The sequence below is a fragment of the Hylaeus volcanicus genome, chromosome 6 (genome assembly GCF_026283585.1).
Source record: "Hylaeus volcanicus isolate JK05 chromosome 6, UHH_iyHylVolc1.0_haploid, whole genome shotgun sequence".
In the NCBI taxonomy this organism is placed as follows: Eukaryota; Metazoa; Arthropoda; class Insecta; order Hymenoptera; family Colletidae; genus Hylaeus; species Hylaeus volcanicus.
The window spans coordinates 2,163,875-2,186,842 of record NC_071981.1 but is presented as its reverse complement, the minus strand read 5'-3'; the positions used below and the strand labels follow the sequence as shown (position 1 = coordinate 2,186,842).

Genomic DNA, 22,968 nt, shown 5'->3' with positions numbered 1-22,968 from the left:
CGGGCACGCGGAATTTATTGGCAATCAATAGCGAACAGAAGCGGCGCGGATTCCGTGTCCGTCGCTGTTTTCAGGCGACGAAAACTCCGAGATCTCCTGGACGGCATCCAGACGCGTCGAATGACCTCAAAGTCCAACGCCTCTCGAAAACCCTATCCGCGAGGAGCTTAACGCTGATATCGAATTGCTCGAAATTGAAACGATTTTGTCCAGTTAGGACACGAGGTAACGAGAAGGCCATTATCGCGACAGTGGTTGGACGATTCTCTGGCACTGCGATTTCGACACTCCGATTCGTACGTGACCTCAACCGAGTCCTGCTTGACCTATAGCACCTCGCCGTTCGATCCACTCGGGCACAGCCGCAGAGCTGTTCGCGTGCGATCCAAGCTGCACGAGCGAATCGATTCGATCGCATTCCACGACGATAAATAAAAGGGTAAATTGTCCGAGCTGCGGCGAGCGAGAGGGGAGCGGTATGCATAGGCGATGAAATGACGAAGGTAGGGCGAGCCAGTCCTGGAGCGTGGCGGCTTTATTTATGCGGCTTACAAAGTATCGATCCGGCACGTCATTCGGGAGTAGTTCGGCCAGCCAGGAACTTTGTTGTTGGGAACTGAAAGTTTCCAAGCGGGGAAACTCCAGCACAAACAGGTGGAACGGGCGATGAAGGCCTTCTGGCGCCAGCCGATGCTGAGTGTGCGTGTGCAGGTTACCCACACAAACGCTGGGGGCTGGTGCACGGGCGGGCACACGGACGTGGAACGTACACGTGCAACGCGCAACCCTCCGCTCGCGTCGACAATATTGAGAGAGTCGGCGCGAGGGAGGGGCCACAAACAACCCTCCGTCGCGCCACGGAGCGAGAGAAACCGGGAGAGATTCAAGGAGAAATTGCCAGGGTCAACCCCTTCCATCCAGCGGGATGCCGCGATGGAATAAATGATCCTGTGCCCCGCGATACCGGCCTTCGCTCTTTGCAAATAGCGCCTGGATTCGCGGAAAACCGGGGAAGGACGTTCCTGGAAATTGCACCGGAGGCAGGATTGAATCGTTAACGGTTCCTATAGGGGTAGTTCGTGGAAAAGATCTCGGGGCGAATTCGAAGGTGACGAGGATTACCGCGAATCGACGTAACGAGGGGCGTGTACTGCGAGAACTGCTCGTTTTCCGTTTCACCGAAATAGATACGGTCCTGGTCGACGAATGCCAAATGCGTTAATTCTGTCGGAATTCGCCGGAGAGACCGACTGGCAACGAATGGGGAGCAGCATTCGCGAGGGATTTTAACAGCGAGCCGATAATTACAAGTGCTCGGGAAATGATACGCCTTCGGAAACGTAAATATAATCAGCGGGGAAGTTGCTGGGGGCGCGGAAACGAAATTCTCCGCGATACTTCAGCCTGAATAATTTATTCGCGAACGCGTACTCGAGGGAGGGAGGGGGCGGGAGGTGGCCGCGCGACCGAACGGTATCGCAGCGATTAATTTACATGCCATTTTCCACCCGGAGCGTTCTCCGTTCGATGCTTCTCTTTTTTCCGCCCTTGTATCGAGGAATTTAATGAATAACCTTCTCCCCCCGCTCCCCGTGCCCTCGAGCGTAATAGTTCGATCTTAATAGGGGCCGGCTCTTCCGGTATCCGTCGCCCGATTAAACTTTCATGAAACTTTTGATGCAAATTTAATTACTGCGAAGCTGAGTCGCGCACAAAGGAACGGCGAGCATAGTCGGGACTCGTTCGATAGATTTCAGAGGAATTCCAAAGGACCGGTAGCGCGCGACGGACTCGCCGAACGTTCGATTCTGCTCGGAAAACGGGTAATTGGCGTCTAAAAGTGTCGAACGACGGGCCTGGGTCGTCCAGCGGGCTCGCAGACGAATCGATACGATCCCTCGAATCCAGCCTCGACGGACTGTATAACGGGCTATTAATAAGCGGAAGTATTTCCGTCGATACGGAATGAACGGGAAGCCGGCCGGTTCCTGGACGGCCTCGTTAACGATTCACGGCACCCCCGGACTGTACATTTGCTCACGTGCATCCGCGCGGATGTCTGGCTGGATGTCTGAGCGCGTCGCGAGCGTCGCACCCTAACGTAAACAGACTGAAACGGAGGGAGAGGCGACGTTCTGGATGAACCAGATCGAAACGGACCGAGCAACACGGACGCGGATGTCGCGGTTCACTTTCTCGAATGCGAATTTGGTTTAACCGAGGCTAGGTGGGGATTTTTAACTTGGAGTCGAGGTCTAGATATACGGTGTACATGTATCTAGAATTGTGTAATTGAAACGGGTCTAGTTAAATTTTTGACCGATGGCAAACGTCGCCATCCACCGTCGCGTTCAATCCCCGGGAAAGTAAAACGTTTCCGCCGGCCGGCAAAGTGGGCTAACGGCGGCGGCGAACGACAAGATTCAAGTCCGGATAGGCGAAAGTTGCAGGAATTCCGGATAGTTTGGTAGCCGAAATCAAGCAATTTGCAGGCTGATGTTTTGCGTTAGCTCCGGCCGGGCAGGGATGTTTCGCGCCAACTTCCAGCCACCCCCACCATCGGTGTCCCCACCAGCATGACCTGCCCGAGAATCAATACAGCTACCGACCGCCGCCCCAACCCCATCCAGCCAGCCATCCCTGCTCCACCTACTTTCCACGCTACGCACCCCCTTTCGCCATTCTCTAGTGCCGATTCCCATTCTGGGTTCGCAGCTTCGGCCCGTTTCTCTTCGCCCCTCCCTGGGAGCCTCGTCCCCCCTCGCACGTTCCTCTTTCTGCCACTCTAACCCCCAGGCCTGCATTCTCTCCTTTCGTCTCCTTCGGTTTCATTCGGTTGGTCTTCCTCTAGGCAACGTCGCGGGCTCCTCGTCATCCCTCCCCGCGGTGTCCAACCCTTCGTTGTCCTCCCACGTGCCACGAGGCTCGCTCGTTTTCTTTGGGCTGGCGGTGCAGACTCGGTCAATCACCCCTATTGGCTGAACGACCCTCTAAAGCGGCTAGATATCCAGGCGTGTATAAAGATGAGACGAGAGGCCGATGAAAACGAAGAGACGACGGGGGTGGGCTGCGGACCAAACTCGCGCAGGGGTGAGCGGAAGATGGCCAGGGTGGAAGGCAGAAACAAGAGGAAGTTTACGAGTCGAACATTCCGGGTGAACTTGAGCGAGTCCGGCGAGCGAGATTGGCGACCTGCCAACAACCCCTCCCGCCCCCGCCCTCTATCGCCCGAGCGGGGTGTTTGCCCGATATTTACATTCGGATGAATCGGCCTGTCCACGGATGGTATTTCGAGTTTGGACCGCTGCGACGTCTGGTCCCGGTGCTGCTATTCGCTCGGATCGTTAAGGGGTCTGGTCCAGCCAAGGTCTTTTTTCCAATGCGTATCATTTTTAGATATCATTTATCTTTGCTCTTGAAACTTCTTTTTACATGTAAAGGTACTGATCGGGAATGACAAAATGTAAAGTCGAGTTTTTAGACCGGTGTACCGGTGAATCTATACTCTGGAAGGGAAAATAATGCCACCCCGGGGGATGTAAAGCTGAAGAAAAATTCTGACCGTGTTAGAGAGGTTTTGTTTAGACAAACAATCGAGAATCGTCGAGTTAGACGAGTGTCCGACCGATGTCTACGATCCGGTTCGGCCTTGCTCGTCCTATTCCTACCCGAACCCTTTTGTTTTCCTCTCTCGATTAGGAAAGCAGGTGCGACCGGTTCGAGCGAGTTCTTCGAAGATCCCTTCGCCAGCGGGGAACGCATTTAATTGACGGCTTCTAACCGCGAGGCTCTCCTTTTTAAAAAAGCTGTTCGTGGATTTAATGAGAAACACGAGGAACGAGACGCCTCGAAAGGGAACCACCAATCTCCCTCGTCCCTTTCTCGCGTACAGGAATGCGGACCGAATTTCTTCACGGGATATTGTTCGGGTATTCTGTAGCGGGAAATGGAATGATCAGATTATTATTCCTGACCGAGAAAACATCGAGGATCTAATAACTCGATAGCGACGTTGACTAAGCGCGTGTAGCTATGTTCTATCGATCAATTTGTTATCCATCAAGATACCAATCTACTCGAGAAGTTATCGCCTGCAACAACTATCGCGTTTAATTAAAGATATTACCTTTCGATCGCGATACGGTATCTTCGAGACGGAATCTCTGGAATATCGCCGCTCGAGCGAACCGTCGCGAAACGAGCAGAAGAAATTCAGACGGATATTCGAACGGCGAGCGTTTGTTCGCAGACCAGCCTCTAAAGTGGCCCTAATGGCCGTTTCCAAGAAGCGTCTCGAAACTGGAGAGCAAGTTCCATTACGAGCCGGAGCAGTCGCCGGCTTAATCCCTTTCGGCGAGTTTTCGAACTCGTATAAGCCAGCTCGGAACTTGCCGACTTAGGACTGTCGGGCCAACTATCCCGCGAGTCACGAATTCCGCGAACTTTGCACGCAGCCACCGAGCCAGCTTCTCGCAGGCTTCGGTCCGAGAAAATTCAGCAGCTGGCGGACTCGATCGTCGATAGATCGATACTTGCCGAGGATTCTTCGCGAACTCGTAGCCGATCTCCAAGAAGCAACTTAAATGTCTCAGTCTCACGCTGTTGATTCAGAAATTCGCGATTACTTAAAGTTCGTATTTATCAGCGAAGGAACCGGTTCAAGCACGACGCTGGTTCTTGAAGATACATCTTCAGACTTCAGGAATGGAGGCACGGGGGGGAATTTGTTCTCGGAACCATGTCGTTTCAACCACGCCTAAAGGTCGATTCAAACTATACGACACGGACCGGCAACGACACGACAAAACATTCAAACACGCGTTTTAATGGAACTATTCACACTTAACAAACATCGTCCTGAACATTCCGTCAACGGGAATAGTGTGAATAGTTCCATTAAAACGCGTGTTTTAATGTTTTGTCGTGTCGTTGCCGGAACGTGTCGTATAGTCTGAATCGACCTTAAGGAGAGCTCGTTCGAGTATCCGGGTATCCGCGTACGCACCTTTCGTCTCGTCTCCGAGTCTTTCGGTTCCAAGTTTGCGAAGGAGGCGTTCGTTTGCCGTAGGTCACGGAAGAAAGTAATTTTAGGGCCTGGTTCCGATCGGTCGGCGTAATCGCGGCTCGGGCAAACGATGGATGCCGTGGAAAGGAAATGATTTATGAACAACCAGAGGACGGGGATGGGAGGCTTCTCTCGCATTAACGAGATTGTAAGGTCGACGGATGGAGAGAATTCGGAGTTCTTCGTGGAACTTTCTTCCCGGGGCGGCGAAGAAATTTCGAAGAAGGAATAACTCTTCCTGCAGACGCCGGTAACCCCGGCCGCGTCGGATTCGAAACTTTCAGCAGAATTACTCGCTAACGATAGAAAGTTTCGAGCCGGGGACAGGCCAACCGGGGTTAACGTTTCGGTCTTGTTGCCACCGATGAGTAACTTCTTGTTACTCTAACTTTTGATTACCATCTCCGACGCATCCATCGGCGACGCCTTCGCTAATTTTGTTTATTCGATAAACGGAACGACTGAGAAACGCTTTAGGCAGCGATTCGTTTATCCCTGCAGATCGAGATTGGCTCCGCGTACAATTGGAAATGACGGCACGGGAACCATGCGATTTATTGCACGATGACTCGCGCGTCGAGCTGCGCCGATGTAATCGTATGACGACATCCACGTAGTACACGTTGCGCAACAACTACACGCACTTCGCAATTATCATCCGAACCTCGGTTGTATAACTGATCGCACGATTCATCGTTACCTCTATGACCCTCGATAGTTCCTACAATCGCTTCAACTCGATAGCAATTGAAGGAGAAAGAAGTAACAATCCTGAACGGAGGAGTTCGTATATTTTCCGATGTTTCCAGACGATTACGAGACTGGATAATTACTCCTTTCTCAGATTTTAACCGAAGGACCCATAAAAAGGTGTCCGATGGCTTCAGCAATCTGGTCTTCAGTAGACTTCACCAGAAATAATACAAATCCAGCACCAACTGGACCCGAGAGCAAAACTCTTTACAACTGCTCAAAACTAGAGTTTAAACGAGGACTCCAAGCACTTGCCTCGGGGAAATGTAAAAACCAAGGGTTTCTGGTTTTCCCATACTCTCGAATAACCCTCAATAAAGTATACGTTAAAGAATGAACTCCCACCAGTGGTACTGATACTAATAATCTGTTATTAGGCCTCGTTTATCGTTATACAAATAAACTGGTGATAAGCGGAAGCTTCTATACCGTTTTACGAGCGATGGTTACCATCATGCTCATCACATGGCATGTAAGGAGACTTTACCGCGCTATGAATAAGTAGAATGTAGACAGCGCGAAATAATATACCTCGCGAAGCCTGACCATGACGCCTGATTCGATACGAAAGGTTACGAGGCAGGTCTTCTTTCTCGATAAAATGCAACAGGATTCAACTTTGAAAATCAGTTCGAATCGAATCAAAGGACTCGCGGCAGGCGTATTAATAAATCGGTTTGGGCAAAAATCGCGCTCGTCGTTAAAGGCAAAGAGTCGATTTCCAACTAATTTATTTAAGGATCGCTTGCCAGAGCGAACACGGGGGAAGAGTACAAAGCATCGATCGATTAATTAAAATTGCAGGATGACAGGAGAGAAAGACGCGGATAAAAGAGAAAGAGAGTCGGCTGGGATGGTCGTCCTTTCGATGGCGTTCGATTACCGTCTCGCCAGGAAATCGAGCGAAGAGGACACGAAGAAGGTGGGACAATCGTGTTCACGAGGAACGGAAGTCGGCCGCCAAGGTAGCAACGGACACTATTCCCGATTCCTGAAAGCTCGAGGGTGCCGCAAATACGACTTTATTGATTTCCCGCGTTAAAGGGAAGCGCCCGATCCGCGCTGAACCGCGACGCTCCGTGGAACGTATTTCCTAAAGGTTTCCCAGTCGCGGGGATTCGAATCTTATCTCGCAACCTGATATTTAATATCGATTGGAGAAAACGAAAGACGATAGAGGAGATGACCTCGGTTCACGGTAACGGACGATAAGGCGATAACACGCGGTCCGATACGTTGGAAGTTGTCTCGCTCGTTATCTTACCGGTGCGAAAGTAGCGTCGCTCAAGGACGGAAGAGTTCTCCACTCGTGGTCTCTATGAATATTAGACACTGGTAGGCTAGAGTCTAGGCGTCGCAAACTTCGAATATACACTGACGGACAAAATTAAAGGGACACTTCTTTAAAATGTCATATCTATGGGAGTTTTCAACCGATATTGGGGAAACTTCGCGAGGAGTAGTTTTGAAGTGTCCTCTAAATGTGCGCAAAGTTGCATTGGCGAGGGTCGATACGAAGGGGTTAAGTCACCCCCGTAAAGAGGGGCACGTCGAAAGACGCCACTTCTGAAGAGGCCAGGAGTGAGAGAAGGGGTTGAAAAAGTCAAAAAAACCTTTGGGGCGACCCCCCTCACTGCCCTCAACAAAATGCACCCCTCAAAATCCCCCTCGAGCAAACCCACCCCTCACAACACCCCACCCCCTCCAAAATCCACAATTTTTGGACTACAGTCCCGAATTTGGGCTCAATGCATTCCCTGGACTACCCTGATCCAGGAAATGCCAACGCCCACGCCGTGGGCCGTAGAGGCACCCCTTGGAGGGATGGAACAGTTCGCCACTTTTCAACACCCTTCGTAAGGGAGCACTTCCACACCTCGAAGGGCGATGAAATTCACCATGTTTATTCTCGGTACGTTAAGGATCAATGTCATTTAAAGCTCGTTTCGAAAACTGCCCCTAGAGCTGAACAGGGTGGCCCAGAGTTAGGGGTGGTCCACCCACAGGTGTAGGGGTTGGAACGATGTTTCGTTGCGTGGAACACGTGTGATACGGTCCAAGGCATTGGAGTGACACAGTTTTGATGTCTTTTCCCCGCGTGGATAGCATTAAAGTACGAAAATGACGTTTTTTTTTAGAAAACCCACCCGCGAGTTTAGGCCTGTGTATCAGGTGAACGAGTAACCCCACGTCAACGCCGTTTGTGGATTCGGACGCGCGAATGCTTTATTAACAGGTCCCCAAAAATTCGGATACTTTGAATCACGCTTTCATTGTCAAATCGGAGTAGATTTAAAAGAGTATTAAGAGTATTCCAATTTAACGTGGGCTGACCACGTACGGCTGCAGGCTCTCGCTCCACTTGGAACTGGCGAACTGTTCCATCCCTCCAAGGGGTGCCTCTACGGCCCACGGCGTGGGCGTTGGCATTTCCTGGATCAGGGGAGTCCAGGGAATGCATTGAGCCCAAATTCGGGACTGTAGTCCAAAAATTGTGGATTTTGGAGGGGGTGGGGTGTTGTGAGGGGTGGGTTTGCCCGAGAGGGATTTTGAGGGGTGCATTTTGTTGAGGGCAGTGAGCAGGGTCGCCCCAAAGGTTTTTTTGATTTTTCCAAACCCTTCCGTCACTCCTGGCCTCTTCAGAAGTGGCGTCTTTCGACGTGCCCCTCTTTACGGGGGTGACTTAACCCCTTCGTATCAATCCTCGCCAATGCAACTTTGCGCACATTTAGAGTACACTTCAAAACTACTCCTCGCGAAGTTTCCCCAATATCGGTTGAAAACTCCCGTAGATATGACGTTTTAAAGAAGTGTCCCTTTAATTTTTCCGTCAGTGTAGAAATAAACTATGGAAGTTAAAGGGACACTTTGTAATGCGCTGAGAAACAGCATGCCCGTCGAAGAAAGTAGGATTAAAGGTTGCAAGAGAGTCGATGTTTTCCCCTTATTTTTTGATTACGCTCATTAAGTTCAAACGGGGTTCATTAACTTTCGAAACAACATATGTTTCACATGTGCGAGAGTATCCAGCACTCGAAGGACCGAGCGATCCATCAATTTTCTTGAAAAGTCTATCAAACTCCGCGACATAAATTACATCCTCGGAGCGACCAGCTCTCTAGAATTTTCCTCGGGTTCCGAGCTTGCGGAACCTCGAGAGCAGCTCGGCGGAACGGAACGTACACGAAGCTATCGTAACGCCCGGGTTACGTGTTTACTTGGACGAGGTTATCGCGGTTCCCGATTCCGTGACTCAGAACCTTCCGCTCGATCGGCGATGGAGGTTGCGAAAGTCGACGTCACGATCCTGGACAGCCACCGATCAAGCTAACGGTCCGCCGCGAATCATCGCCGAAGACACGTTCCCGGTTATTCCGTGCTGTTAGCTCTCGGTCTGGCGGAGCTCTCGCGAGCCATCCCATCGTTTCTCTCTCCCTTTTTGCTCGGCGACGTGAAAATATTCGCTTCGCCGACCGAGTATCGGTTTCCAACGTTTCGGACTCGAATAGAGCGGAGAAGCGAAAAGAGGCAGCGTGACACACTGCTCCAGGCGCAGTTTATTATCGTAAACTACATAGCGATTTAATAATAGAACGGAATTGAATTTCACTCACCATGACGAGCGCGTGCGTCAGAGCAGTCGATGACCTCGACCTCCTCGGTGTCATGCCGACGACCTCGCCTCTCATGATGCTCTCCACCACTGCAGAAAGAGAAGTTTTTTCCGCGCTTTAGACGGGAAAAATCTATGCTTTTTTGCTCGTCGAAATTCCATCGGTTTCGAGTTACGGGGCGGGGGGGAATATTTAAATAGCAACAGAGTCGGAATTAACGCGATCTCGTGAGCGCATGAACCCACGAATTTAGACTGGCTAGTAAACAAAAGTTGAGAATAAAACGCGGGAAAAATCCCCAGCGAACGTGCGCTGCCCGCCCAATTCCAACACCCTTCCAAGAACGTGTTTGTTTTGTACGCGAGGTAACGTTTTAGAGGATGCGTAGCAAGGGACAACCCTTTGCACTCGAAGCCATTTCGTTGCAGAATATGCCAATAGGAATAATGTGGCCTAAAAAGCACGTCATTTATTCTAATACTACAGTGTACACTGTACACTTTTGAAAATATTGTGCTCCAAGAGAGTTTATCTTGTCTGATCTCTACAAAAGTTCTCTGGACTTCCAACGTCCCCTCAGAGGGGACATCCGAGTGCAAAGGGTTAATAATTCTATCTTTGCGGGCCCTCAGCCCAAGAAGATCAAGATTATTAAAGATTATAATCATCCATGACCGAGATCAAAGTTTCTCTTCTATTTTAAAAAGTATCTCTTAATAAAGTTAAGAGCTATTGCTCTAATCTAACGAAGCTCGTGGAAGGTCGCGGGGGGCGAGACGAACGTCCTCTGGGGAACACCGACGGAGGAAAATCGTTCTATTTATCCGTCGGGGAGAATTCATCGACGTTGCGGCAGCATTCATCGCGAGGGTCATTCGTGGACTCACCTCCGTCGCCAATCAGTCGCATTTGTACTAAGCTGGGGTCCTCGTTGTGATCCTCGAGAACTGTGTCGTCGGTGACAGTCAAGTCCTGAAATTGCATCGTACCCGGCGTGAATCAGCAATCAGAAAAAATTCACCCGTTCGAAGTGTTTGAATTATTATATTTTCAACCGTCGCGTCGAGGCGACTGTTTCGGTACCGATTTGTTTCAACTTTAACGAATAACCGATAGATAAAGTCTATCTTCGCTGTGCACGTCCATACACGGTACCCTATTTCTAGCATTGCAACGAGCTACGTGTTAGGTAACGAATCATCGATCACCGTTGTTTATTTACATCCGACGTTATCCGTTATTGTGGAACGAGTTTAAATACAATGTTTGAGATATTTAAAACAGATCACCTGAATGATTCACTCGCTGTTAACGACTGAGGAAAAATCGCGAAGGATGAACTTTCAATTCCGACTATTCCCGGCAAGTTCTGGCAAGTCTTCCATATTCTCGGAATACGCCGGATTGAAACATCAGGTCTCAGGTCTACATATTGTTTCCATGGGCAATTTATGGATCCTGGCGATCCCTGTCGCGGCGTATCCGTCGATTCAAGGGTTAAAGATCGCCCCGTTCGACGGGCTGCTCGTTAAGCCGTGTCACGATCTCGGCAGCCTTCTTTGTCAACGTGCCCGACCGATCGACGATGCCAGAGCTTGCGCAAAACTTGGCCAAGGAATGACTCCGTCTTTCGTCGGCGCCCGATCGAATCCTTTTCTCTCGTTCCAAGCGAAAGTTATGGATACCGACGATTCTGAACGCGAAGATTCTGAACGCGAATATTCGCGTCTAATTGCTTCGAACGATAAGGATCGATCCAAGTGGTCTGCGCGATTGTCTTCCCTGCGAAAAACCGAGGCAACCGAAGCCTCGGAATACTTCGGTTGCCTCGACTTCGCAGGACAGCGAAGAGCAACGCTCGCGGAGTAAGTCTCACCTTGGTGGACTCGTTGTAACCAACAATGACGGCAGTGTACCATTGCGTGGTGCCCTCGGCCCGATAAACCTCGACCCTGAACCCAACCAGAACGCTCGGCGTGGTCAGCAGGATCCTCTGGCCGTCCTGCATCTCCGCCCATCGTCTGACAGCGTTCGCCCACGGCACCGAGCCCTTCGTCAGCTCCCAGTCCTGCTGCAAAAACGACAACGGGGTCAAACGACATCCAGTCTCTTAGATTCTACCGTACAATCGAGCCCATAAGAACCAGAGTAGATCTACTCCAGACCAGACTATCTACAAAATTATGGTACCGAGTTATATAGCGAAATCGAACCTATTTGCCAAAAATTCGTTGTAGTTCTATGCTGCCATTTCTTAATGATCGAGGAAATTAAACATACGTCGCTTTGGTTTCATAAAACATCCCATCAGGTTTCATAAAACATCCTAATTTAAAAAAGAAAATGTTACTTAGGCCATTCTGGTTCTCAAGGACTCATCTCTACAGTATAGTGTAGATTACAATTCCTTATTTCTGCACAATTTTTGGCAATGTCTGTAGGTTACTCGTCACGATAGGCGATCGCGGGGAAGTCGAGGCGACAAAAAGAAGAAAACGGAAAAAGAAGATCCGTTGTGGTCCGAGTAGCAAGAGGAGGCGACGGAGACCTCGACTTCCCCATTGATCACTTTCTACCAATAAACCGAGCTCCCTCGAGGTGATATCCGATGCGGTACCTCGCGTCGTAATTGGACGATTAATTCTTCTCTGGCTGTAGTTCGTTACGCATCTACGGCTCGTCGACAAAGTGAATCTTATCCCCGGCAGCACGAGGCCGTTTCTTTTGCCTTTTGCGATTTATTGACATCGATAAACGACGCGGAAGAGTGTAGGGTCACTGGGTAATTGGGAGGTCGGAAGCTTATACAGTCAGTCCCATAAATTTTCGTACCCTCTGTGTCTACCAAAGAAGTTCGTCTAAATTAAACGATAGGTTCAATGTTACCATACAAATCTTTATTGCGAGTGTATAAACGTGTAAAGTCTATTTCTGTACATGTGCATTATGAAGCATTTATTTGAAAATACTAAACCTATCGTTTAATTTAGATCAGGGCTTCCTAAACTTTGTTCATTCACGACCCCAAAACAGGGTCGTTACAGGGTACGAATACTTATCGGATTGACTGTATGCCATTTTTATGGAATACCTCGAGGGTAATTTTTGAAAATGACTCGTCACGTGCGTTGACGCCTTCGGACCATTCGTTTAAAGGTTCTCGTAGATCTAGTATCTCGAAGAAGCTGAGAATTCAGTAGCAGAAAACGAAGATCATAGATTTTCCCCTCGAGGACAGCCATTTTAAAGACCGCGCGGCGTTGCACAAGCTCGACGATCGATAAAGTTGTTTCCGACGCGTTGTTTCGTCCCATTTTTCCGCTACCAATTTTCCCACCAAGACGTTACACGGCGCATATCTCGGCGACGAATCGTTGCGTCAGCGTCTCGTTACGTCATCATCGCGCCGTTACGTCAGGCGCGTTGCGCAATCACGGCGCTAAGCATGACGGTGATGGCACGATAATGGTAGCAATATAACGGCAATTATAACGCTATTATCGAAGCGTCGGGAGCACTTAGCACCCGCCTCAACGCACCCCGACGACTCGCCTGACGTCGTTTCGCGTAATATCGACGATACCAACGTCGCGTCGTTTCTTCCATACGTTTCAGACATCTCGCCCTTTGAAACGTACCTCGCCACCGCGAAAAGAAAGAAACATTCTCCGGCAGGGAAAATAGACGCAGAGACGAGCATAAAAGCCGCGTCTTCAGCGCGGTTTGCCAAGGACCGTTAGGCAGAACGGGAATATGTTGGCGCCTCGCGTTGGCCGTTCTCCAACGTTCGCCGATGTTGGTGCACGCGCGGTCTCGACACGAGTCACCAAACCGGCAACTGCCAACGGGAAACAAGAGCAAAGGCTCCTCCGCTCGGCGCGGCTCGGCTCGGCTCGGCTCGGGCTCGGCTCCGACCAACATCCACGGGGGCACCGAACGAATCCTCCACGTGTTCGGTTCTTTCCGGGGCGTCGTACGTGTCGGCGCGTCCGCACGACCCCCGAGGTATGCGTGCAGCTAGGTATGCGCCTCGAAACGGCTGGGAGAAAGAACCCGTTGCATTTATAGTTCAGGGTCAGCAGACTCGTTGCTCTTCTGCGCCGCGGCTGACCAATTCTGGCCGCCTCTACTCCTACGATCTCTCCACTTCCTTTTTTCCCTCGCCAAGCGATTCCACTCGTGCTTTCGCTCCGCGCATCCCACCAGAACCGGATTAACAGTCCACTGGCCTCTCGGATGCCAGACAACCGCGAGATCCTAGTTATATTTTCGGGGTGAAAAATGATTGGGTTGTCCAGAAAGTTCGTGACAATTTTGAAGAAATATTCAAAGGCGCTTTGGAATTTTTATACGTATTTATGGAATTTACATAGGTACAGTTTAACGCTGTTTCAGTATTGCGTAAAATATAATTATTTAAATTTCGATAGAAGGTCAAAGGCAAGACGAAGTGTCATTGATGCGGTGTCTTGGCATCGCTGAACGAAACAGACCTAGAGAAACGACTTTAGATGACTTCGTCACAAAAAGCAAAAAATATCAAATCAGGAAGAACCTTCATCACAAACGAGTTATCTTTACTCGAACTTTTTTTTTACTTTCGTGAATGTTTTATGAATACAAAAGGATATCAGCAATAATCAAGTCTCTGATTGATGTACTAACAAATTATTTAAGGATTAATGTTACAGAATGCAGTTTAAATAGAAATTATTTCATACTTTTCACTGTATTTTCTCATACTTTGAAGCAATTATATCTAGGGCTGGTGGATATGCATACAAATTGACTAGAAATTATTTCATACTTTCTAGCACAGTCTCAATGTTTTTCGAAGTCGATTATATATTTTTTCCAAAAATTCTTTTACACGAGGAAGCATTTTTCTTGCACAGGACAAGTTTTTCTTGCTTCAAGAGTGATTTCGAAGAGAGAGTAATTTCTAAGCCTCCAGTCCCCCAAATTAGGTCTCTAGAAGCAACGTTAACGCCTTCGACTAGCAATCAGAATAACGAATCAGGCGGAGAACTTGCTCCTGCTGAGCAGAACATCGATCTCGCGGTAACGCGAAGACGCCGTCGGAATCTGGCCCGAGCCACGAAACCCCAACATCGCGTTTGTAGCAGTTTGCGTTGGAACGGGGACCACTGTTGAACGAGACACGCTATTCTCCCCCCCATCGAGTGAAACTAATTCCGGCGGTAATTGTCTTTGATGCGTAACCAGCGAAGATCGGTGCACGAAAGTCTGGCGTTTCCAGCTGATCCTGACCGAGCTCTCCGCGAAACTTCCCGCCGCACGTGAACCACTTACAGTCGCCCGCGAACCCCGGCAAAACTTTTAACGGTAAAAGTTTCGCTGGTTTAATTACTTGGAAACAATTCTTCGCATCCGCGTCTGCCTCGCCCGCCCTTTTCAACGTAAAAACTTTTTCGCCCGCGTTCGACTGCCCCTACCGCCACGACGAGAAGCCACCGATCGATTTATCGTTTTCCAGAGACCATCATAAGGCAACCCTTTCGATACACACGAATTTTCATTCTAATTTTACATACTCGCGAAAAGAAATTATAGTAAAAACTGAAGAGAGTGAAGAGTGCAAGAAAGAGGACAGAGAGTGAAAGAGAAAGAGGTCTGAGAAAAAAGAAAGCAATTTCGGGTATAGTCATCTTGGATTTATCCAGTCAATCCTGTCTTGCACTTATCCAGTCTGTACTGTATTTCTTACTTCTTTCGTACGTCCCCGTTTAAATGTTTCGTATCGCAAGTTGTCGTTACGCAACTTGTTGGTTTCGGATTACACGAGCTTTGAATTCTTTAGAATTTTTTTGCCGAGCAGCCTTTAAGCGTCCGAGCAGCGCCAGCTGGCCTTAGGAGCTCGAATAAATGCTTAAACTGAATAATAAGTGAGCGAACCTGCAAATCTGTCTCGGCAAGAAGACGTCATGAATAATCGATTGTATGCATTATTAAATGTTCCATTAGATGTACGTGTCGTGTAATCTAAGCATGAAATTAACATTAGCTCTTGATCGGTTGAAAATTATTTTATGGTATCTTCGTGGCACCGTGTTAGCTCAAGGTACGCTTCCATACATTAACAAGTTCGCTGAGAGGCAGAATTTCAGTCGCGCGAAAATGAATCGCGATACGTGTAGAAAGAAGCGATAGGAAGAAAAATCGAAGCCAAGCCGAGGAGTTTTTATGAATGGGAACTTTCTTCTCGCGATTTTTCTTTATCGACGCTTTTTCATCTACTTCTTTTCTTCGGTTTCTTCTTTTTTCAAGTTCTCTATTTTAGGATTTACGTCAATCCGCCTTCGTTCGCTTCGCCTATTCAGGTGACAAACTTTCGACAACCATTCATTTCGAAATGCTTGGATTCGCTTTGAACAAAGTAGAAATGGAAATGAATTTTTAAGTCTGGTACGTCTTGAAACTTCTCGAGAACCTCGGCTCTATTTCCTGTGTAAGTACCTTTGCTTTGACATTCTACGCTTCTACTATTCGCCTTTGCTAGAGTCCCGAGACTTTGAGAACATTCATGGCATGGGAACTTATACGTAACTTATTTTCGTTTAATATCTCGCTTGCTTCGACTGTCCTTACGATGCAACTTTTCCTGAACAATCTCAGCGCAACGTTCGATCCATCTTGATGTTTTGACAGTTGCGTTGCCTCCCGGTGTCATTCTGCATCTCGCATTTACGTCTTCCGCATCCACGTGTCTCCCCAGTGTTCGGTAGTCGCCTTGTTCGATCATCGCAATTTGATGTATGGTCCTCGTTCTTATTCCCAAAATTTGTTTCTTCGTTTTCCCTACTATTCTCGCAAATTCCATCCATTAATCCTCCGTTCCACCGTTCTGCTTGTCCGAGCAAGCTACAGAGATGGATCATTAGTTTCTTCTGCTCTGTTTACAAGGGTACTGGCTACAATTTACCCTCTTTAACATTTTTAGAATGCTTCGATTACCAGATTCTGTTTACAGTGGGTGTAGAAAGAAACAAAATAATAGAATTGTAATTTATTGACTTCATTCTGTGTTTACATTTGGCTCGTATCCAGTCAATCCTGTCTTGCACTTATCCAGTCTTTATATCTATTCTAAACATTTACGAAAATCTGTAGAATTGATTGTAAAAAAAAAAAAAACTACAACTTCACACAAAAGTTTCTTGAGAAATTGATCGGTGTACGAATATATTCTGCACCCACTGTATATCTTACCAGTTTTTCTCGCTTGTATTGAATATGATTACATTACGTATCCTTCACAGCAGAAAGTATTCGCGCACGTGCTAATGAGCAACTCTGAAAAAGCCTCGAAAGCATTGGCACACTCTCAAACTGTCGGCAAGGAAAGGTTACTCGCAGACACGGCAACGAATCCCCGAGGGCTGTCGGATAGGTCAACAGCCCTGGAACTTGCTCCCAAGTTTCCCTGCCCTAACGAAGCTAAGTTTCTAGTTACGAAGTGCCTCGGCTGCTCGAGGGAACTCGCGTGGCTCTTAATTTGATAGGAATTCTATCGCGTCTAGTTGGTACTATGGTATGTTAATAACAGCCATGCAGCTTTAACGAATTAGGTCGGAAAAGATGTAGACACTTATAGGATGAAAGGAAACGCGCCGATGATACTCACGGTGAACGGTTTCAGCTTGGAGTAGTCGACGAAGTCCAACCTTCGATCCTGCATGAACTCGAGAGGCATCGCGTCTTCCGGTAACTCGGCACGCGCCACCAGGGGGTAGAATGCCTGCAAGTGAATTTCAATCGAGCGTCAATTAGAACGCGTTCGTTCCTCTCGCGTTTCTGTCTAAAAATTGTCCCGAATCTCCGATTAGATCCGAAGCGAAACGCGAGAGCGATCAATCGACCGTAGTCTGACAGCGTCGTTAAAAGAAGCGAACAGGTAGAGAATTGATAGAAATAGAATAGAATAGAAATCCTATAAATGAATACGACAATCGTGGGAACGACTTCCTCGACGCGCTCTTTACCTTTCCGATTGACGTAATTTCTCGAATACCGTCTGACCTCCGTTATATTTGTCTCGTCAAGTTAACTCCACGTCGTTTCCGGCGCTTAATCAAAATCGCGAGAGAGCAACTATCGCCGCTCGAAAGTCGGCCTGACAGATAATTAAAAGTTGAAGCTAATTACGATTGAAACTCGCGACGGGGAACAGCTGCGCCGAACGAACCGCGTTCGGATCCGTCCGATCCTCCAGACGCCAAGATTGCGGACACTTTGTATGCAAACTACCTGGGACATTCGACTCCGTCGCGCTGGAAAACTTGAAATTACTATTTCGCTCTCGCGAGAATGGACACTTTCGAGGCGAACCGATCGACTGCTTTGTTTGGAACGTCGATTTTTATAACTCGAGGATATTCCAAATGACCGAACACGTTTGTTGATTACTCCAAGGGATAGGATGCTAGAATTCTGCTAATTCTGCTAAGTGTACGTGTATCGCTACGCATGATTCAAATACTCAAGGCAAAGATGGCTGATTCTCATTCTTTTCTCGATACCTCTGATAACACTGTCCAATACGATTTTTTATTCGCGATATCCACTAGGTGATTCGTATAGGGTTCCTCGTCCTAAATACGAATCTGAAAGTGAAATTGCTCCATCACCCTTAGCTTTCGAGAAATACGAGATTTTGTAAAAACGGTCGATTTTTAAAGAAAACATAGTACTACTTGAAAACTACGAACGCTAGAAAGTTCTATTTAGTCTTAAAAGATAGAGGAGTGTTTTCTGAATATGAAGACATATTCCTTTAGAATTATCTGCTCCTTTGAATGCCTGTAAATGAACACCGAAGTTCAAAAAGATGATGATGTGTGAATTTATCACGAAATACTTTTGTATTTTAATGAAGAGTTATTCGTCTAGGTCGAATTTACTATGCATTATAGGATTCTGCAAACATTTCTGAAGAGAAAACCACCCGCGGCAAATGTTGGAACGGTTTCTAATCCATACGGTTTGACAAAACGTCAACTCGGAACGCATGAATGGTGTTTTGCCGCTGCACGGCCATTGCTCGCTATGTTTCGGTCAGTCAGGGCCGTCGCTACGGGATTCGCCTAATCGGTGCCACGCGCTATCGGTTTTTGTATTCCATTAACATGTTCCAGATAAGTAATTCTTCATTTTTAATATTTCATTTATACTGCAACTCAACAAAACGGAGACAATTGTTAACTGTTGAAATTTTAATCATTAATTTCCCGTTTTTCTATCTTCAATTATACGAATTTTGCGAATTTGGTATTGAGCAAACTTTATTTAAATCTAAATTGAATTATTTAACAATTAATTCAATCTATAATTGTATATTTTGTTGTTAATTTTTAATGAAAACTGCTACCTATAAAAAATCTCTGTAGAGCAGAGTTTACCCCCCAAACACTAACTTAAATAACAAAAGATTAAAGTGTCGAAAAGTAGAAACATTAAACTTTAAAATGGTTTTCTATTCGTCAATGTTTGGCGAATTTGAACAAAGTTACGAGAATTTGATGGTTATTATTCAAGCGCGTGGCGACGATTGTGCAGAACGCATAACTACGGCCCTGATTCACCGATATAAAGCGAGCGAAGCCTGTGCGCCGGCAAACAGAATTCGTGCGTTCTAAATTAATATTTTCTGGATCTGTACGAACTAGAAAACGTTCCAACATTTACCGCGGGTGGTTTTTTTCTTCAGAAATGTTTGCAGAAACCTACAATGCATAGTAAATTCGACCTAGACGAATAACTTTTCATAAAAATACAAAAGTATTTCGTGAAAAGTACTCGCGTCGGCAACTTTTTGAACTTCGGTGTTCATTTACAGGCATTCAAAGGAGCAGATAATTCTAAAGGAATATGTGTTCATATTTAGAAAACACTCCTCTATCGTTTAAGACTAAATAGAACTTTCTAGCGTTCGTAGTTTTCAAGTAGTATTACGTTTTCTCTCAAAATCGACCGTATTTACAAAATCCCGAATTTCTCGAAAACTAAGGGTGACGGTGCAATTTCATTTTCAGATTCGTATTTAGGACGAGGAACCCTATAAGAATCACCTAGTGGATATCGCGGAATTTAAAAAAAGTTTAAATTTGTTGGACAGTGTAATTTGACAAGGCACACTTACCAGAGCTGGCCAGGCGACAGTGTTCGCGACAGCAGTGGCGCCCCTCAGAGGTTTCCCGTTGATACGATGATGGTGATGGTGGTGGTTATTATTCGCGTGGTTGTGGTGATCGATGGCGATGAGACTGGCATGCCTGGGGTCGGGTCGCTCGGCCCAGGACAATCCTTTTTCCACCAGGAAGAAGGAGAACACCGAATCCCTATGCGGCGATAGCCATTCCCTTCTTTGCCACTCTACGTCGTCGTACTCTACGAGAATCTGGAAGAAAACCGATCGTTGAACTTTTTGGACCTGTTCGCGATAAGAGTTCGGCGACCTCGCGCTTCTACCATCTGCGAATCGCGTTTTTGCTCCTTCGTAACGGTGGCTTCTTTCACAGAAAATCGAGAAAAGTTGCGTCGGTAGATTATACGTCACAGACGGAAACTGATTTCTTTGAATTTTTACATCAATTTTTCTGATTTACATCGACGCGACTTTTATAATCAAATATATTCGAACATTGGTCTGGAATACGAATATCTAGAAAAGTACAGTATTGTCTCGAAATAAGCAACTCGGTCGGTGTAGTGTATGACAGACAATAATAAAGGAATCGCGCAGTAGTGGGGAGAGCTTAGTTGTTGTTTACCTACCACGGAGCGAGCAGTGTCATAGCAAGTCGGTTAATATTTATTCCAAATTCCCCCTACCCCATAGACGGAGAAGGAGTTTACAGTCGGGACCGGCGAGTTGGTATAATATAGGAAGCAGAGATGTGTTTCGCTGATGATAGTGTTTCGCTTTATGTAGATTGTTGCACACGTATGTGATTGACCCTGGATTGATTGATTTTTGCATATACACACAGTTTACGTTTCTTTATCTTTCCTATAAGATTCATTGCGACCTCGTGTCATGTGTCTACAGTCTTCCAAGAAATCGTATGGTCCGCCCTTGTCGTGACCTCAAATCGCCGCGTCGCGACGAAACGACAGAAAAGACGGGCGACATGAGACGCTGGACGGACGCTTGATGTTGGTCGATTATTGGTATCCATTATTCATAAATCGCGAGGAGCAACGACGTTAAACGGGGGGTGATTGAGGAAGGAACGGTGAATTCTCACGGTCGGTTTACTGCGGGGCTTCGTTAACGCGATGAATTCGACGCCAGGGAACACCGACGAGCGAGCGATCGCTAATTGAAGGTCGGCCTGTGAGTCGACTAATAAATGCGATCACCGTGTGTCGAGCATCCCGATGAAACTGACCCGATTGGTCTTTTCGCGGCTTCGTTTCGCGATATCGATACCCTCCACTAGATACGCAAGAAGGAATCGTTTGGAAAACTGGACCCATTACAAGTTCAAGTTTAGTTTCGTCTAGTAGTTTCTTTTGACACGTTGGCTACCATACTAAAATTCGTGAAAATTTCTGTGAAGTTGGAATTTTGTAACGAGACTGTCGAAGATTAGATAATTTCATATTTGTCGTGGTATTTAATTTGTTAACCTCGCCAAGGTCAGAAACCCTATCCAAATTTTTATTATAAACCTACCTTTAGAATTATTTTAATTCCTTAATGGAAAACGTGTTAATTAGGTATTACTAATCTTTGGGTTAGGTATATCCTTTTATCACAACTAAGAAATTAAAAATGGTCGTATTTGACACGTTATGAGAACAATTAAAAGGCAATTTGTCGCCATGAAAGTCATCGATCGAGCTAATTATCGGACGTTTGTCCATTTGATTTCGCGAGCGAATTCGAGTCTCAAACAATCGGCAACCCTCCCACGCAGTGCAGCAAACCCAAAGGCACACGCGTGACCCGGTACGGTCGACCAATTAATTGATAAATCAACATTAATGGACGCTGCTAGGTCGCAGAGGCCGGCGCTTGCAACTGGCCACTTAAACGGCATCGACGCGAGCGTGTGGAGCGAATTTTTCAACTGGAAGGCCAAAACTCTTCGACGGCCGTTGGATAATATTTTCATGACTGCACGTTGCACTTGCACTTGCATATTGAATGGAACCATGCATTTTTTTTTAATATCAGCCGTTCATTGCACGAATCGATTAACTCCAGAAAACAAAACGTTGAGAAATGCGATGAAGATCCGAAATAAATTATTTGTTATTCAATAGACAACAAAATTTTGTCGTTTAATGATGGTAATCTTTATTATTCGGGAAAGTTATTATAAATATAAAAAGTTGTGACTACATAAAGCGCTTTGATACTTACATTTAAGGTTTTCCAAAAAGTGGAATTAATCAAAAATTTACTTTCCTCGTAATTCTGTACTTGAAGGTATTAGGAGAATTATACCTCAGGGGCTGCAGCTGTGATTGGTCACAACTACAGTACGGGTTTGGCGAACCCGAGCCATTGTAGGACCCATTGTAGGAAACAGACTTGGTCTACCTACTGTTTTAAAATAAACTAATCAATCAGTCGAGAAGACTAGTAATCAAACTGCACAAAAATAGTCAAGTTTTACAGTTCGTTCAATAACAAATTCTAACTAACTTCAGTCCTGTGGATTCGACAGTGACTCTGCAAAACGGTTTTTTGAAAACTGTATTTACCAGAGGGAAAAGAAATTAAAGAGAACGTAAATGCACGCGTTCAAAGTATGTGCGTGTAAATGCTTCAAAGTTAATTGCTAGATAAATATTAACGCGAGACCGAGATCGTTCGTTATACCGTGGCGCGGCATAAATGATACAAATGTTAATAACAGGATGTTCGCCAGCGAGGATTTTTATTTATATTCCATCCGTTGATTGAATTTTCCATCACCGAAATCGAATTTATGCCCCCGGGGTGCGTTCCGCGCGATTGTTTACCCCGTTGTTTTTTCTCGAGCCGAATTTCGAAAAGGTTGGCGACCAGAATAATTGCGACGACAATGACGCGGATAATTAACGCGCAGATATTCAAACTAATCAGTATACGTCCATTGCAATACCGTGCCGCTGTTTTCATTACTCGCGAAATTACGCTGGCGGAGGCGACGTCCACGTTTATCTGGACGGACTCGATACGTCCTCTGAATACGAATGCTTGCGTTTTGATTTGAATATTCAGCGTTTTCAACCTTTCAACCTTCGCTTATTTTGCGCTTCGCGTGGGTGAACTGCGTCGTTATTTTCTCTGAGAACAGGTTATATCCAGATCGGACTAAATTTCTTTTCTTCGAATAAGAGATCGTCATATATTAAATTTTCACGAGCTTTAACACGTCGAACGCCACGTCATATATGGGCGACGGAAATTTTCACTAAGGAACATCGACGATTTTTAGTGCTAATTAATGAAAATAACTCTTCTAGATACTATAGTTTACAAAATTGTCTCGAGACAAAATTTCAACGCTGTAGACAGTT

At 46.6% G+C, this 22,968-nt stretch overlaps 1 protein-coding gene across 4 annotated transcripts in view; it reads right to left on the bottom strand.

The window, feature by feature from the left end:
• Nucleotides 1–22,968, bottom strand: part of LOC128878833 (probable JmjC domain-containing histone demethylation protein 2C) — a 257,594-nt gene that overhangs the window by 190,073 nt on the left and 44,553 nt on the right. For 3 of the 4 annotated variants that reach the window (XM_054127388.1, XM_054127391.1, XM_054127390.1), the window contains exons 2-6: nt 19,592–19,849; nt 17,078–17,191; nt 11,309–11,503; nt 10,320–10,404; nt 9,433–9,521 (exon numbers count right to left, since the gene is read on the bottom strand). In XM_054127388.1, the coding sequence (XP_053983363.1) occupies nt 9,433–9,521; nt 10,320–10,404; nt 11,309–11,503; nt 17,078–17,191; nt 19,592–19,849 (741 nt within the window). The remainder of the gene's footprint in view (nt 1–9,432; nt 9,522–10,319; nt 10,405–11,308; nt 11,504–17,077; nt 17,192–19,591; nt 19,850–22,968) is intronic. The other variant, XM_054127389.1, reaches the window with a different exon arrangement.